General features: G+C 36.6%; 1 protein-coding gene across 10 annotated transcripts in view; it reads left to right on the top strand.

The window, feature by feature from the left end:
- The window catches only part of Camta (Calmodulin-binding transcription activator), a 54,311-nt gene that overhangs the window by 28,206 nt on the left and 11,847 nt on the right, over positions 1-14,258 (top strand). For 8 of the 10 annotated variants that reach the window (XM_083083601.1, XM_083083603.1, XM_083083602.1 and 5 more), the window contains 3 exons: positions 12,346-12,534; positions 12,725-13,123; positions 13,336-14,085. In XM_083083601.1, coding sequence (XP_082939727.1) covers positions 12,346-12,534; positions 12,725-13,123; positions 13,336-14,085 — 1,338 coding nt within the window. Of the gene's footprint in view, positions 1-11,973; positions 12,066-12,345; positions 12,535-12,724; positions 13,124-13,335; positions 14,086-14,258 lie in introns of all 10 variants that reach the window. The other 2 variants (XM_083083607.1, XM_083083608.1) reach the window with 1 other exon arrangement.

The raw sequence follows: 14,258 nt of genomic DNA on the forward strand, positions 1-14,258 counted from the left end.
CAAGGCTGCGAGAAGTAAATAACGCGCTCCCGTTCATGTTGGTTCGCGGCGCGAAAGGATAGTTGCAGTCAATGCAGCCCCCGCTCGTGTGCAGCGTCCAGGAACGTCATTAGAGACGAGATTGCTCCACTGCTTGTGGCAACAAGATCTTGGGAGTCGCAAATTTCATATGTAAATTGTAACGTTAATTTCAATGACGAGTTCTTTGTTGAATTTGAAGTCAATTTTTCAATTTGAAGTATCAAACCGTTAATAATTAATTAATTGTGATATTAAATAGTGTAAAAAAATTAAAAATCGGAGTTGCCCCGTGAATTTCGAACGCGATATAACGAATCGCTCAAATATTCTGCCATCGTAATCATGCGTCTTACGAACGGATATTTTCAAGGTAACTCAGTCAATGATATTTGAAAAAAAATTTATTATATGTATATTATATATAATATATTTATATTATATTTATATTATATTTATATTAATATTACATTTATATTATATTTATATTAATATTATATTTATATATTATATTTATATATATTATATATCGATCGCATTGATCTTGAAGATTTTACCGAATTGCTTGAAAGATCGCGAGGAAGGGGGTGCTATTTCAGCGTTTCGCCCAAGAGGACGAAATTCCTGGTCACGATCCTGGCGACGTCGATGTGTGCAGCGGCGTGGTCCCGTGCCGGTGTGTGCAGCAGGGGGTGCACGTGCCGCACACACACCCTCGCACGTTGCACACATAGACAGCTTGCACCGATGCCAGTCCACACCGCTACACTCTGACCCAGGTCGGTCGGCCTCCGATCAATAGCTGGAGCCAGCGAGGAGAGCTCGCAGCCGGCGGCGCTGAGCTTTTCAGTATCGTCGAACCGAACTCAATTGCGATTTCCCCGCGTCCGCTCGCGCGACGACGACTATCATTGTAAACGATAAGTCGACCGTTCCTTCCTCGCCTCCCCCGCCCCCCCGTTTCCACCCCCCGTCCTCCTCGTCCGTCCACCGCGCCGCTTACCTTCCCGGACCGTCCTCCCTCCGGTAAGTACCGGAAATTAAAAGTTCCTGGAAGGAGAGAGAGTCGTCGACACCGCCTTCTCGAAGAGGTCCTCCTGACAAGGCGGGGGTGCTTCTCCATCTCCCTCCAGCCCCTCCTGCGCCCGCGATATCCTGCTTCCGCTCTCCATTGTTCCTCGGTAGTCTATTTTTTTCTCGCTGCTCCCGATGCGCTCGCCCATCTTTCAAGGGGCGAAAATTGGCCCCTCTCTATCTGGAATCTATTAAATTTCAACGCGATAGTCCGCGACGGAGGGGGAAAGGCAGATATTTAAATGCAATATTTAAACGCGCGCGAGACGAACGTGCCACCATGTGCATCGCTAATAAGGTCAACGCAGATGGGACGAGTACTGTCACGATACTCGCCTTCTTCGATACCTATACTGTTATCAAGTCGTCAGAAGTCCTTCGAAAATTATCGATTGCGCGAACCAACAAATTTGAGCTTCGTTGAAGAACAGAAATCACGCAAAGTGATTTATACTAATGTTGATACGTCCTCCGAAAATAGAACTGACAACTTTTTATCCTCCGATCGACTATTTATATGATCATTGATTAAATATATTTTATACGACGGCACGTCAATGTCATGGAACGAAACTTTCCTCTCTTTTTCTCGTAAACATCTATCTTTTTCAACTTTCGGACATATTTACGTACACTTCTTTTATTTCTCTCTTCACCAAATTATAAAAGAATTTATAAATTTTCCAAGTAGAATTTAAAGAGCTTTCTCTCTTCGTTCTAAATTTAATTTATCAATAATATTATCAATAATATTATCAATAATATTCCAAATTTAATTTATCAATAATAAATTTAATTTATCAATCGCTTGATATTTTTCTCGTACTCTAAATGTCTATCGATCGCGCATTCTCCGACATCGTGTCATCGGGTAGCGCGAATTCTCGGGCATGAGTTTGCCGCGCATATGTCTGGTAGAAAAAAAAAAAGAATATATATTCGTCCACATCCAACATCTGAAGATCTTTTTTCGTCCGTCTAGATTCCCCGCATTAAATCGGCGCGGCGCGAGTTCAATCTTATTTACATTTGTCAACGTCCCAGGACGACGTTATCCCGCGACACTCCGGGATTTATGGAAGCACTCAGAGCCCGGTCGATTCATTTTGCGGAAAACCGGCTGAAACCGGGGAAGAAGTTTGCGGACAGGTAACGGAGTAAATTCCCCGGGAAAGTTTATAAATCCCTTGTGCACATACTGCGCCCCGTCCGGGGTAAAATGCCGTCGCTTCCGGGAGATTCCTCCTTCAGCGTGATCTTGTTTTCTCTCCCTTGTAACTTCGCCCACTTGCCTCGCCTCTTCGTCATGTCTACGAGCTTCCGCGAGGCATTTTTCACGCGAGTTTCCGACGAGCGTGCGATGATCGTAAGTGGATCTCGCGATCTTTCTCACGTCGAGCCCTCTCACGAGCGTCTGACTCGGCGATCAAAGTGTCCCAAGGATGCCAGTGATTTATTTATCGCGCGCTAGTTGTAAGACGCGCGTTGTTCGCTGCTCGTTCGACTGGAAATCACTTTGAAAGCAGGCATATAAAGCGCGAATTAAAGTAATAACTGCGGCCCTCAAGGTTGCCTTTACACGCACGTTTCACGATTCGTTTGTCGTGCTTATCTCAATAGGTGCAAGCATTAAATGCGATAGATTAATGCTTCCGCGTATACTTTATTAAACTCGTTTACAATAGAGATGTCGTCTTTAAAAGTTGCGTGCTCGCGATAAATATCCTCGCTGGAAAAAGGATCTTTAATATTTTAAAAATTATTTTCAATTATTTATAAAATTCGATATATATTCATGTATTGAATGTGTGTATTATTACATATTTACTACTCATATATTGTGTACTCATATATTTTTAAATGTTTATGAACAATATTTCATCGCAACGCGTTAGAATTCTTATTGTTGATTACTTTCGCAATAAATTTCGCTACGCATAGAATATTTCTCTCCCTATTTTTTTCATTTCGACGCCAATAATTTTCAAGATTTCTGACATGCCTTTCCGTTCTTATTACCGTCGCCTGATGAAATCCCATTTGTACCGAAACGGGGCAATGTTGAATGCATACGAAGAACTATTACAGTAATATGTTTTAACACATACAGGCGTTTTACGCTTTTAGCACTCGTATATTGTATCTTTATACATATATTAAATAATCTTCCCTATATATTGCAGAGGATAAAAAGTCCCCTAAATTACCAGGCATCCTAATTTAATGTTATAAATACGTGCAAATTGTAGTTGCTTACTTAATAAATGTGCGAGCTCTTGTTAACTTCCTTCTGTGAAAAATATTTGCAATTACACCATAAATTTATAAATACCTTTTTATATTAAATTAATTTAGAGTAAATACTTTTATTTTAAAATCAACATTTTTTAACAGACAATTAAATATAATATATCAATCTAAAAATCCAATGTATCACTTTTTTTGCTGCGAAGAAGTAACTTGAGAATTTTATAAACTAAAGAGAGGGCGTTTTAGATCTATTCGTGATATATTTCCGACTTTATCGCTTTCCGAGTACATCAGACTAAATTAATCGATGATAGGAATGATACGGTTTATCTGTAAATGTATCTCGAGACTCAAGATTGCTCTGAAAACAACGCTTTAGTTTGCTTATTGATTTCCGATTGCATGCGAGAATGGAAACACGGTCACTAATCGCTTAGATTCGCAAAGGTATATCGCGATGGCAGTCGTTATAATTAAACACCGCTTTAGACCGTTTGTCGTGCACCTTTTAATTAAAAGACATTTCCGAGGAAACCCGTTATCCGAATATATCGCATAGTTTTTGTTAATTATAGTTCTTTAAATACAGTTTTATTATTAAAGTCACGATGAATTTAAGATAACTTCAGTATACGTATATTTATTAGATATTTAATCTCATGTATATATGACTATTTCAAAATAAAGTAATTAAAATAAGAAGTAAAAAGAAAATTGCACTTATAGTTTTATATAATTTCATTAATTTAGATCTTTCAGGAGTTAAGAGCTTACATAAAATCTTGTTGCTATTTCTTATTCTATTGTGCAATATATGTTAAAATTTTGATTGATATCTCAACAATTCAAAATGTCGTGAAATTTCGTGATATAAATATGATAAGAATCATGCCGAAAAATAACCTTGGAGAGAAAGAAGTAAAGACCGAATAAATAAGTCGTGACTTCGGAAAGATTCGCTGATCCGGAAAGCTCGGAAAAACCGTAATAATGTAGATACACGTGCACACATACTCACACATATTGCCGTCTAAAATTGCATTGCCCTCGATTCACAAAATCGCTTCATTGAGAATAAAGGCATGGCGTCGTATCCGGAGTGCATCTCAGAAATAGTATACAGGGGCGCGTTTCACATCGATATCTTGGAATAGTTTCCCCTGTCATCTCGGAAAAATTAACCAATTTCCTAGGTTCTTTGTGCGACGCTGAATAGTCGCGGTGATACAATGTAATCGCAGTCGATTCAACGCCGTAGACAGCATCGATATTTCATTGTTGTTCTCTCAATTGCCGATGCCGTGCAACAATAATAATAATGATTACGAATAGCAATTAATCTGCAATAATGCGATTATTAATCTCTCGTTAAATACTGTTGCTGAGTACAATTTGCTACGCAAATGAGAAATTTGGAAAACAAAATTGTGTTATTTCAATAATTTTTAGAAACAAAAATTAATTATTTACATATTTTTTAGAAACAAATATGTAAATAGTTAATTCTTATTTCTAAAAAATTTTGAAATAACACAATTTTATTCTTCAAATTTTTTACGTAGCAAATATTAACTATTACATATTACATATAAACTATTACTATTACATATTACATATAAATATTAACCATTTACATATATCTATATTATTAATCATTAATAAAAATAAATGTGCATACGATGATTAATAATCTTAAATGAATGATGATGAAGATATTTATATTAATAATTTTAATGTTAAAAATATTTTGTTTTCATTTATTCTTGTTTATGAAACGCTATTATAGATCTCTTTGAGAGATAAATTTGAAATAAATAAAAAAAATATATGTCTTTTGGCGAAATATTAAATATATATGTATTGTCGGGATCGAAATATTTATTTTTTAATTGAAAAGTTTGCTTTTATTTAAGGTTTTCTCTGTTGAAAGAGACGATTTATCGACAGAATTCCGATATTCGTGGGCGTGAATTACGAACGTAGAAAGGACGCACCATGTTCGTTCCCGGCGACGGAAGGAGACTCGATTTATCGCTCCTTTTGCATTCGTAAATCAGGGAGAATACATCTCTTCCGGTAACACATGAGACAGAAAGTGTTACGTTTATGTACCCGTTAAGCTAGGAATCCATTGCCGTTTTCTTTCATCGCATTTCTGAAAATCAATAATTTTTGCTTAATGATCCTACGTAGCTCTCTTTTGTCTGTACATCTAAAGAAACACTATCAAAGATATCAATACTTGACGTATAATTAATCAAAATCGAAATTTTATCGTATTAATTAGTTTTTGTGTGAGAAATGATAAATAATGATTAAATATTAGAACAAAAATAAAGAAGTAGAAATAAAGATTTTAGGTAAAAGAATAATTTATATTAACAGAAAACATATATTTTTTTGCAAGATTTTGATGTGATATTTTTATAATGACAGAACGGATTTTATAGCGATTTTGTTAAAATAACACTCATTATTTATTTACGCAAACAAATTATTAAAATTTGTGCAATGCTTAAATTTGCGCACGTTTACAACACAAGTATTTGTATAAAAGGCCGCTTTTTCCGAGAGCTAATTTCTCTGTCGTCGTAATTCGTAATCGATAATCGCGTTTATATTTTATGAGTTTCTTTTGTCACGTATGCATATGTGAGAATATCATAAGCTAAAATATTCCATGCGCTGCTTGACCTATTTCACGACCACAAAACGCAACACATACCGGAAAATATACAAGTGAGCACCGGAATTTGCAAGGAATCTCACAGAATTTATTATTAACGGACCATATGTTCCTCGAGTATTATTATGCGAAAAATCTTGTTGGGAAAATAGGAGGGATATTATACTATCAGAAAAAACATCCTCTGATTTTTATTATCACGATATTAATGTTAAATGACCGTCTTAATAAAATTTAAGCGCACTACATTTACGATTTATGTGTAATTCATAACTAAATTCGGATTATTATATTTATCTACAATTCGAAATTTTATTTATCTATAATTTTATACGTCGCATAAAAAATCATGCATAATGTAAAGAGATATTTGAGAAAATAAAATATTTATATACATATATAAAATATATACTAAGATATCAGAGAAGATGTGCACGACATGAAATTATAAATAGATTTCTCTCTTGAATTTTGTCGCGTATATCATTTAAGTGGACTTAAAATACAGATATTACACAAATCAAAATATATCTTTCGGGTTTTGAAAGTACATAATTAATATTGAGATCGCATTTAATGTTAAGATAAGAGAAACTACAGTTTGTAATTCTGACAAATTAATTCTTGCTACTTGCATCATACAAGATATTATTATGGCAAATATAAATAATACACTGCTGTAATTCTGTTTCTGAATAAACAAACAACATATTTATATCTTAGAAAAAATCATGTTTTCCGATAAAAAGAAAAATAACATCTCGACAAACGATGCACTGTAGGCGTTAACATGTGATGTATGGTATTAATCGACGTATGAGCAAAGACCGCGCGTGAGCTCGTGATAGAGCTCGCCTGGTAGCTTAACCTAATTTTTGCCCGGACACCCTCCGCGATTAATCAAGGCAAATGGACGTAACGGCATGCGGGGAAGTTGTAACGAAGAGATGCATGAATGCTCGGTAAAGCCGAGGTCGCGCGAGTTTTGGTCTCCGTTGGCGTACGACGTACATTGGTGGCACGAGGCATCCTCGCCAGAATGCAAATGATCAATTAACCAGTTGTAAATCACTACAACGCGGGGGCTTTATCTAGGCCCGCTGTCGGTAGCCAGCCCGTCTAATGGCCGCGAAGTCATCATCGGTCTCCCACACATCCTATTTTCATACGCTTTCTCCTCGACAGATCTCGCTATATAAAGTGCCCCAGAATAGATAATGTAATCGAAAAAAAAGAGAAACTTCCTTACACGCCTCATTTTAATTTCGCTGAAATAACCCTTGCTTATTTGATTTATTATGTGTGTCTTATTGATTTAATGTATTATTGCATCCCCTCGTTGAATGATAACAATTATGCTCTTTCGCTAAATAATAATTCTTTACGAGTTGAAGGTATAACGCGTGAGAGCAGTAAAATTATACCATTTTCTCATGCGCAGCATTATTATAATAGCAGTACTATTACTATTATTATTACCGTTATTACGCCGTTATTATTTTCATTATATTATTAGATGTAAACTACCTTGTATAGCTGCCGTTATCCTCGCTCTTCCTTTGATTTTTGCCACCGTCGCGTCGTCGGGAATATTTATTATCGAGGCCACGAGAATATTTATTATCAAGCCCGAGGACCTTTCGAAAGTTGAAGGCAAATCCATGAGACACGAAAATGTATTAAATAGACGAATTCGCAGTGATTAACATTTGGAAAGATATATTCTGGATTAGTAATTCGCTTGTCCTCCGTACAAGCTAATATATTAGCGCAACATGCACATCATTAAACCTATATATGTCACTCTTCTGACAAGAATATCTTCGCGTAAATTATTTCAAATGTTACAAATGCAATTATCCAATATAAGACGATGAAAATTACGATCCCAAATTTTGTAAGACAAGATAAAATTGCAAATATCGCTCGAATAAAATTCGGTAGACAAAAATAATATAAACATAAATATGTGTCCTTTTTTCTTTAAATCTAGTCGCACGTCTTTAACGATGTCTACGCGATCATATTCATCCTGGGAATCCAATTCCTGAGGTCTATCTAATCTAAAATGAATAGCATGTGGCTTCGATTCAAGAGAGCGTAGGCCCAAATCAAAAGCTGTCATTGCAAAATGTACGCAAGATACGTTGCTCGAGCAACGTGTCTGCCCTGTGCTAGTGTCGTATGGTATTCGGGTTATCCTCAATATCGCGTGGAAGATAGCCGCAGAATCTCGCGGGAATTTAATTTGTACTTGGATGCGGATAGATGTTGCTTCATGTAGAAACGCGGACCGCAGCCATTCCAACCTACGTGATGAATGCTCGCACTTGCAATTCACATTTCGGTTGTCAAATGCCTCGTTCATGCATACGTGCGTACAGCTAAGTACACGATTGTAAAAAAAAATTACAATTTATCATTGTTTTACATGGGCAGAATTTGAATTTTCGCGTCTCCTATTCTTGAATAAATAATAGAGATGCGTTGGGGATAAAATTATAAGATGTTATCCCGCCCAAAATATTGCGCCCCAGATACATCTGATCTATATGATTCGACGCGAAACCGAGATCACGGCCAAGAAATTTAATGGATATAGTGACAGAGAGAGATAACCCCTACGATAGGGAGGGGGTGGAATTTGGTGTGGTGTTTCTGACAAAGGCTCTAATGACGTATGATAGTAATCTTCGTGAGGAGCGCGATACATATTCCGGGTGATATGCATATTTAGTAACGTTCTACAACCCCCTCTCTCTCCCTTTCTTCTCGTAGAAATGCACAGGGCACGCTGCCAAATCAGCAAAATTGAATCGGAAGAGAATTTTTAGGAGAAGCGCTTTATTACGTTATTATATTTAGATTCGTCGAGGTGGCCGTGCACTTTCTCGCGGTCGTTTTATACTTCCAGCAGAAGTTGAAGGCAAACTCGCTTGATTAGAATATCGCGAGAATTGCGTACATTTATTTCGTTCGCCTACATTATCCTCTAACGACACAACAATATTAAGCAAGCACATACACACTAATGCTATGACGCACGATATCTTTCCGTTTGTGTAAATGATGTATTAAATCGAATTTATTTTAATTATACAAAATACGCGAAATACAATTATAATTTTCTGTAGCTATCATCAGAATGTATAATTAATTCAATCAATTTCAATCACCAAATTATTACCGCGAAAGTCTCGTTGCTTTTTTGCTTCATTTTTTCATCGTCATCGTCTTGGGAAATTTTACTAATGGCCTCGAAATGTTAGGACACCTATATTTTTCCTGTATAAATAGTATATTAAATTGAATTCTCACTTTAATTATTCAAAATGCGCGAAATATACAATTATAATTTTCTGTACGTATCATCAGGATGTATAATTAATTCAATCAATTGCAATCATCCCCACCAAATTATTACCGCGAAAGTTTCTGCTTTTTTGTTTCGTTTTTTCATCGTCATCGTCTTGAGAAATTTTACTAATGGCCTCGAAATGATAGGACATCTATATTTTTCCTGTATAAATAGTATATTAAATTGAATTCTCATTTTAATTATTCAAAATACGCAAAATGTACAATTATAATTTTCTGGACACATTATCAGGATGTATAATCAATTCAATCAATTGCAATCATGTCCACCAAATTATTACCGCGAAAGTCTCTGTTTTTTTTGCTTCGTTTTTTTCATCGTCTTGAAAAATTTTACTAATGGCCTCGAAATGATAAGATACCTATATTTTTCCTGTATAAATAGTATATTAAATTGAATTCTCATTTTAATTATTCAAAATGCGCAAAATGTACAATTATAATTTTCTGGACACATTATCAGGATGTATAATCAATTCAATCAATTGCAATCATGTCCACCAAATTATTACCGCGAAAGTCTCATTGTTTTTTTGCTTCGTTTTTTTCATCGTCTTGAGAAATTTTACTAATGGTCTCGAAATGATAGGACATCTATATTTTTCCTGTATAAATAGTATATTAAATTGAATTCTCATTCTAATTATTCAAAATGCGCAAAATGTACAATTATAATTTTCTGGACACATTATCAAGATGTATAATCAATTCAATCAATTGCAATCATGTCCACCAAATTATTACCGCGAAAGTCTCTGTTTTTTTGCTTCGTTTTTTTCATCGTCTTGAGAAATTTTACTAATGGCCTCGAAATGATAGGATACCTATATTTTTCCTGTATAAATAGTATATTAAATTGAATTCTCATTCTAATTATTCAAAATGCGCAAAATGTACAATTATAATTTTCTGGACACATTATCAGGATGTATAATCAATTCAATCAATTGCAATCATGTCCACCAAATTATTACCGCGAAAGTCTCTGTTTTTTTTGCTTCGTTTTTTTCATCGTCTTGAGAAATTTTACTAATGGCCTCGAAATGATAGGACATCTATATTTTTCCTGTATAAATAGTATATTAAATTGAATTCTCATTTTAATTATTCAAAATGCGCAAAATGTACAATTATAATTTTCTGGACACATTATCAGGATGTATAATTAATTCAATCAATTTCTCTCGGGCAAATTATTATCGAGCGACTCGTTGCTATTTTTACTCGTCTTTTTTCACTGTCATCGTCAACTCTACTAATGGTCTCGACGAAATCACCCGGGGCGCCTATATATCTCGCCGCCAGCCATTGTTAAATTCCTCGGATCGGTCAGATCGGCCACGTGCATTATTCGATTTGCATTATTGCACGTTAGGTCGCGTGTCGCGCGCGCGCGCTCCTGGCCACCTATTTACCGCGCCTTGGGGTGTTGAATTTTTTTCCCGCGCACACCGGGACGTCTTTCTTCTTTTATGTCCTCAAGTAGCCTGAATTGCCGATAAGCATCGCATCGTCGGCACCGCGAATATTTATAGAAGTGTGGTAATTTTTTGCATTTTCATATTCTGATTATGCGCATCGCGCGAAGTGCCGATTGTTGCGTGTCATGTTGTGTCGGATACGTAAGGTCGAATGACGAAGGGAGAATGAGCGAGGATTACGGGCGAGATATCGCGGCATCAAAAATCCCCCCCCCCCCCTCGCCCTCCGCGCACGATATAATTGCGCTTTTTTTTAACGTTTCAACTGGCGTTACTTCCTCCTTTAATAATGCCGTATACTCTATCGCGCTTAAAATTACACGCCGAGCGGGGGGTTCCTCGCGGCAGAAATCAATAATGAACTGTAATATAATGGCGCTGTTATTGTTAGTGGCGATGTAAATGCGAATGTATGTACGCAAACATGCACACATGCACGTATCTCGCGTCCCTACCAGTCGTATCACGCATGAGATGTAAGGTATACGGATAAGATATCCGACCCGAAGACAGTTTCTCCATTTTTCATACGGCAAGTACGTCGGCGCGTGTACCGTATGTGTTTCTACTGAATTATTCATCATGTTAAGCATTTTTGATCCGAAGTAGTCGAAAAAGAGGGAAATCGCGTATTTTCTTCTCAGAGAGGGAAATTTATTTTATTCAAAGATTCGAGATTAAGAATAATTTATTTGCCTCCCCGACTTGTTGATTACATTCACGATAGATACAATCGACATGCATAAATAGTAGAATTTTTCCTTTTCAATGTGTGCGAAATTTGTGTTTCATTTTTATTATTTTGTTTTTTTTTTAAATCGATGTGTGAGTTTTTTTTAACACGATTGTTTTATAATTAAATACTATCAGATTATTGTATAAATAAGAAATGCCGGTAAATAATATATTGATACATCAATATTGCCATGAATAAAATATTCTCTTAAAAAATCGTATAAATAAAAGTACTGTCTACATTTAAAATTCACTATAAAAATACACTTTTCAATACGTCCATGCAAATTTATGACTGACTTTACAGTTCAATGATCGTTTGCGACTAGTTGTGATTCTGTTTCTTTAAAGATGAAAGCGCAGATAGATCAGAGATATGTCGGCGCGATCTTCGGACAGAAGCCAAATCTTTAAGAAAAGCAATGTCAGCGGAAATATTTAAAGTATATTCCACAGATTATTATTTAAGTTTTTATTTCGCATTAGTAGTTTTATTTTAATATCTTTTGCTTTAATAATTAATCAATGCGCATAAATAATCATGCATTTAATTTAATCAGATGACTAAATTAAATGCATTATCATATGTATGTGATAATATATTAATAATATAAATATTAATAATATAAATAATAATAATATAAAAAATACGGTGACATATTATATATTACCGGAATTATACGTCAAAGTATATCGTATGCATTTTTATTATTTTATTTTTAGGAAATCGCCGCCATCCTGATCAGTTTTCAGAGACACGCCGAATGGCAAAGTCGGGAGGTAAAAGTACGACCACGAAGTGGTTCGATGTTACTGTACTCGAGAAAGAAAGTACGCTACCGACGAGATGGTTATTGCTGGAAGAAGAGAAAAGATGGAAAGACTACACGGGAGGATCACATGAAACTGAAGGTAAATTTAAAATGAAAAAGATATAAAAATATATTATATACATATATAATATATATTTATATCTCTAAAAAATTGATGAATAATAATAGTTATTTCAATGCTCGTTAAAACTTTACTATTAAAATCGACGTGGGAAAATCTTGCAAAAAATTGCTGCTGGATTCCACTATACGTGACAATTTAATTACAGGTCCAGGGAGTCGAGTGCATCTACGGCTGTTACGTGCACTCGGCTATCCTTCCGACGTTTCATCGCCGGTGTTACTGGCTGCTACAGAATCCGGACGTTGTTCTCGTCCATTATCTGAACGTTCCTTATCCGGACGGTGATGCGAAGCTGGCGGCCCTGCCACCCTGTCTTGCGCTGCCGCCAGACAAGAAGGAATGGACGCGAGACGAGCTCGCGTCTCAATTAAGGCCCATGTTCCTCGGCGGAGATGATGATCCAAACAATCCTCATCTCACGCAACACTCGAACCATCCCGTCGACATGATAGTCTCTCAGCTGCTCGACAGGCAGAGGGCATCTTCTACTTCCTCCACCAGCAGCACTCAACTCGCACCTAGGAGACTTACGCCCGACAATCAGGTATTACGTTAAACTTTCCATGTGTCGAGATAAATATTAATTTCCATGGAATTTACGATAATTTATAACTCGTAAATATTTAATAAATTATTTCTTAATAATTTAAAATTTTTTACATTGAAAGTTTTCAATAACATTATCGTTTAATATGTTTATTATCGTTTCATATGTATAATTAAGTCAGTTTCACAATATATTATTACTTGAAATAGGTCTCTTCGACAACGGGAGGTCAGCAACCGTCGACGACAGCGGCTCCGGCTCCCCGTGTGTATTCAAGACATTCCCATTCCACTCAGAGCCAACAGCCGGCTCCTCTAGTTTTAAGTTTGCAACAAATCCAAGGCGGTGGTGGTCTTCTGATACTCAACAGTCAACCATATCATCATCAGCAGCAACAGCAGCAACAGCAACCTCAACAGCAGCCGCAACAACAGCAGCAGCAGCAATCGCAACAGCAGCAGCAGCAGCAACAGCAGGTAGAGATGCAACAGGTCACGGAACAACAACTCGTGCCGCAGACCAGCGTAGATCGAGAGCAGCAGACGCAACAAGAGATCGAGGCACAGGAAAACATGGACAGATCCGGCGTGCAATCTCTACCGATCGGCGGTTCCGGCTCCGAGGTGACCGATTTCGCCGAAACGTTGGATCTGAGTCAGGAGGACATTCAGAAGACATTGTCGGCTAATATGGTACCCCCATCACCGTCGCCGTCGCCGGCGGATAACAGCATGATCAATCCGATGGACTTTATCGACTCGTCGGACGACGTGCTGGTCAATCTAGACGCGTTCGACGTGTTCGGCGATTTGCCAGAGCTGCACGACTTCGAGGCCGATCAAACGAAGCACGAGGAACAGCGAGGTGGTCCCGAGAACGACGTCGGATGTCATCCTGGTACAACCGTCCATATTGCAGAGTATAGTCCTGAATGGAGTTACACCGAGGGTGGTGTAAAAGTGAGTACATCCATTTCCAATATTTGAAATTAAATTAAAAATTTAATTTAAATTAAATTAAAAATTTTATATTAAACTTTTACAAAAGATATAATTAATTAAATATTTGAAAAGAAAGAGAAAATACAATATATTCACACGCGAATTATCCTAAATTTATTTTATAACATTCT

Source organism: Camponotus vicinus, unplaced genomic scaffold (assembly GCF_025532165.1).
Source record: "Camponotus vicinus isolate PSW18456_S1 unplaced genomic scaffold, iyCamVici1.0 SCAF_12, whole genome shotgun sequence".
Taxonomy (NCBI): Eukaryota; Metazoa; Arthropoda; class Insecta; order Hymenoptera; family Formicidae; genus Camponotus; species Camponotus vicinus.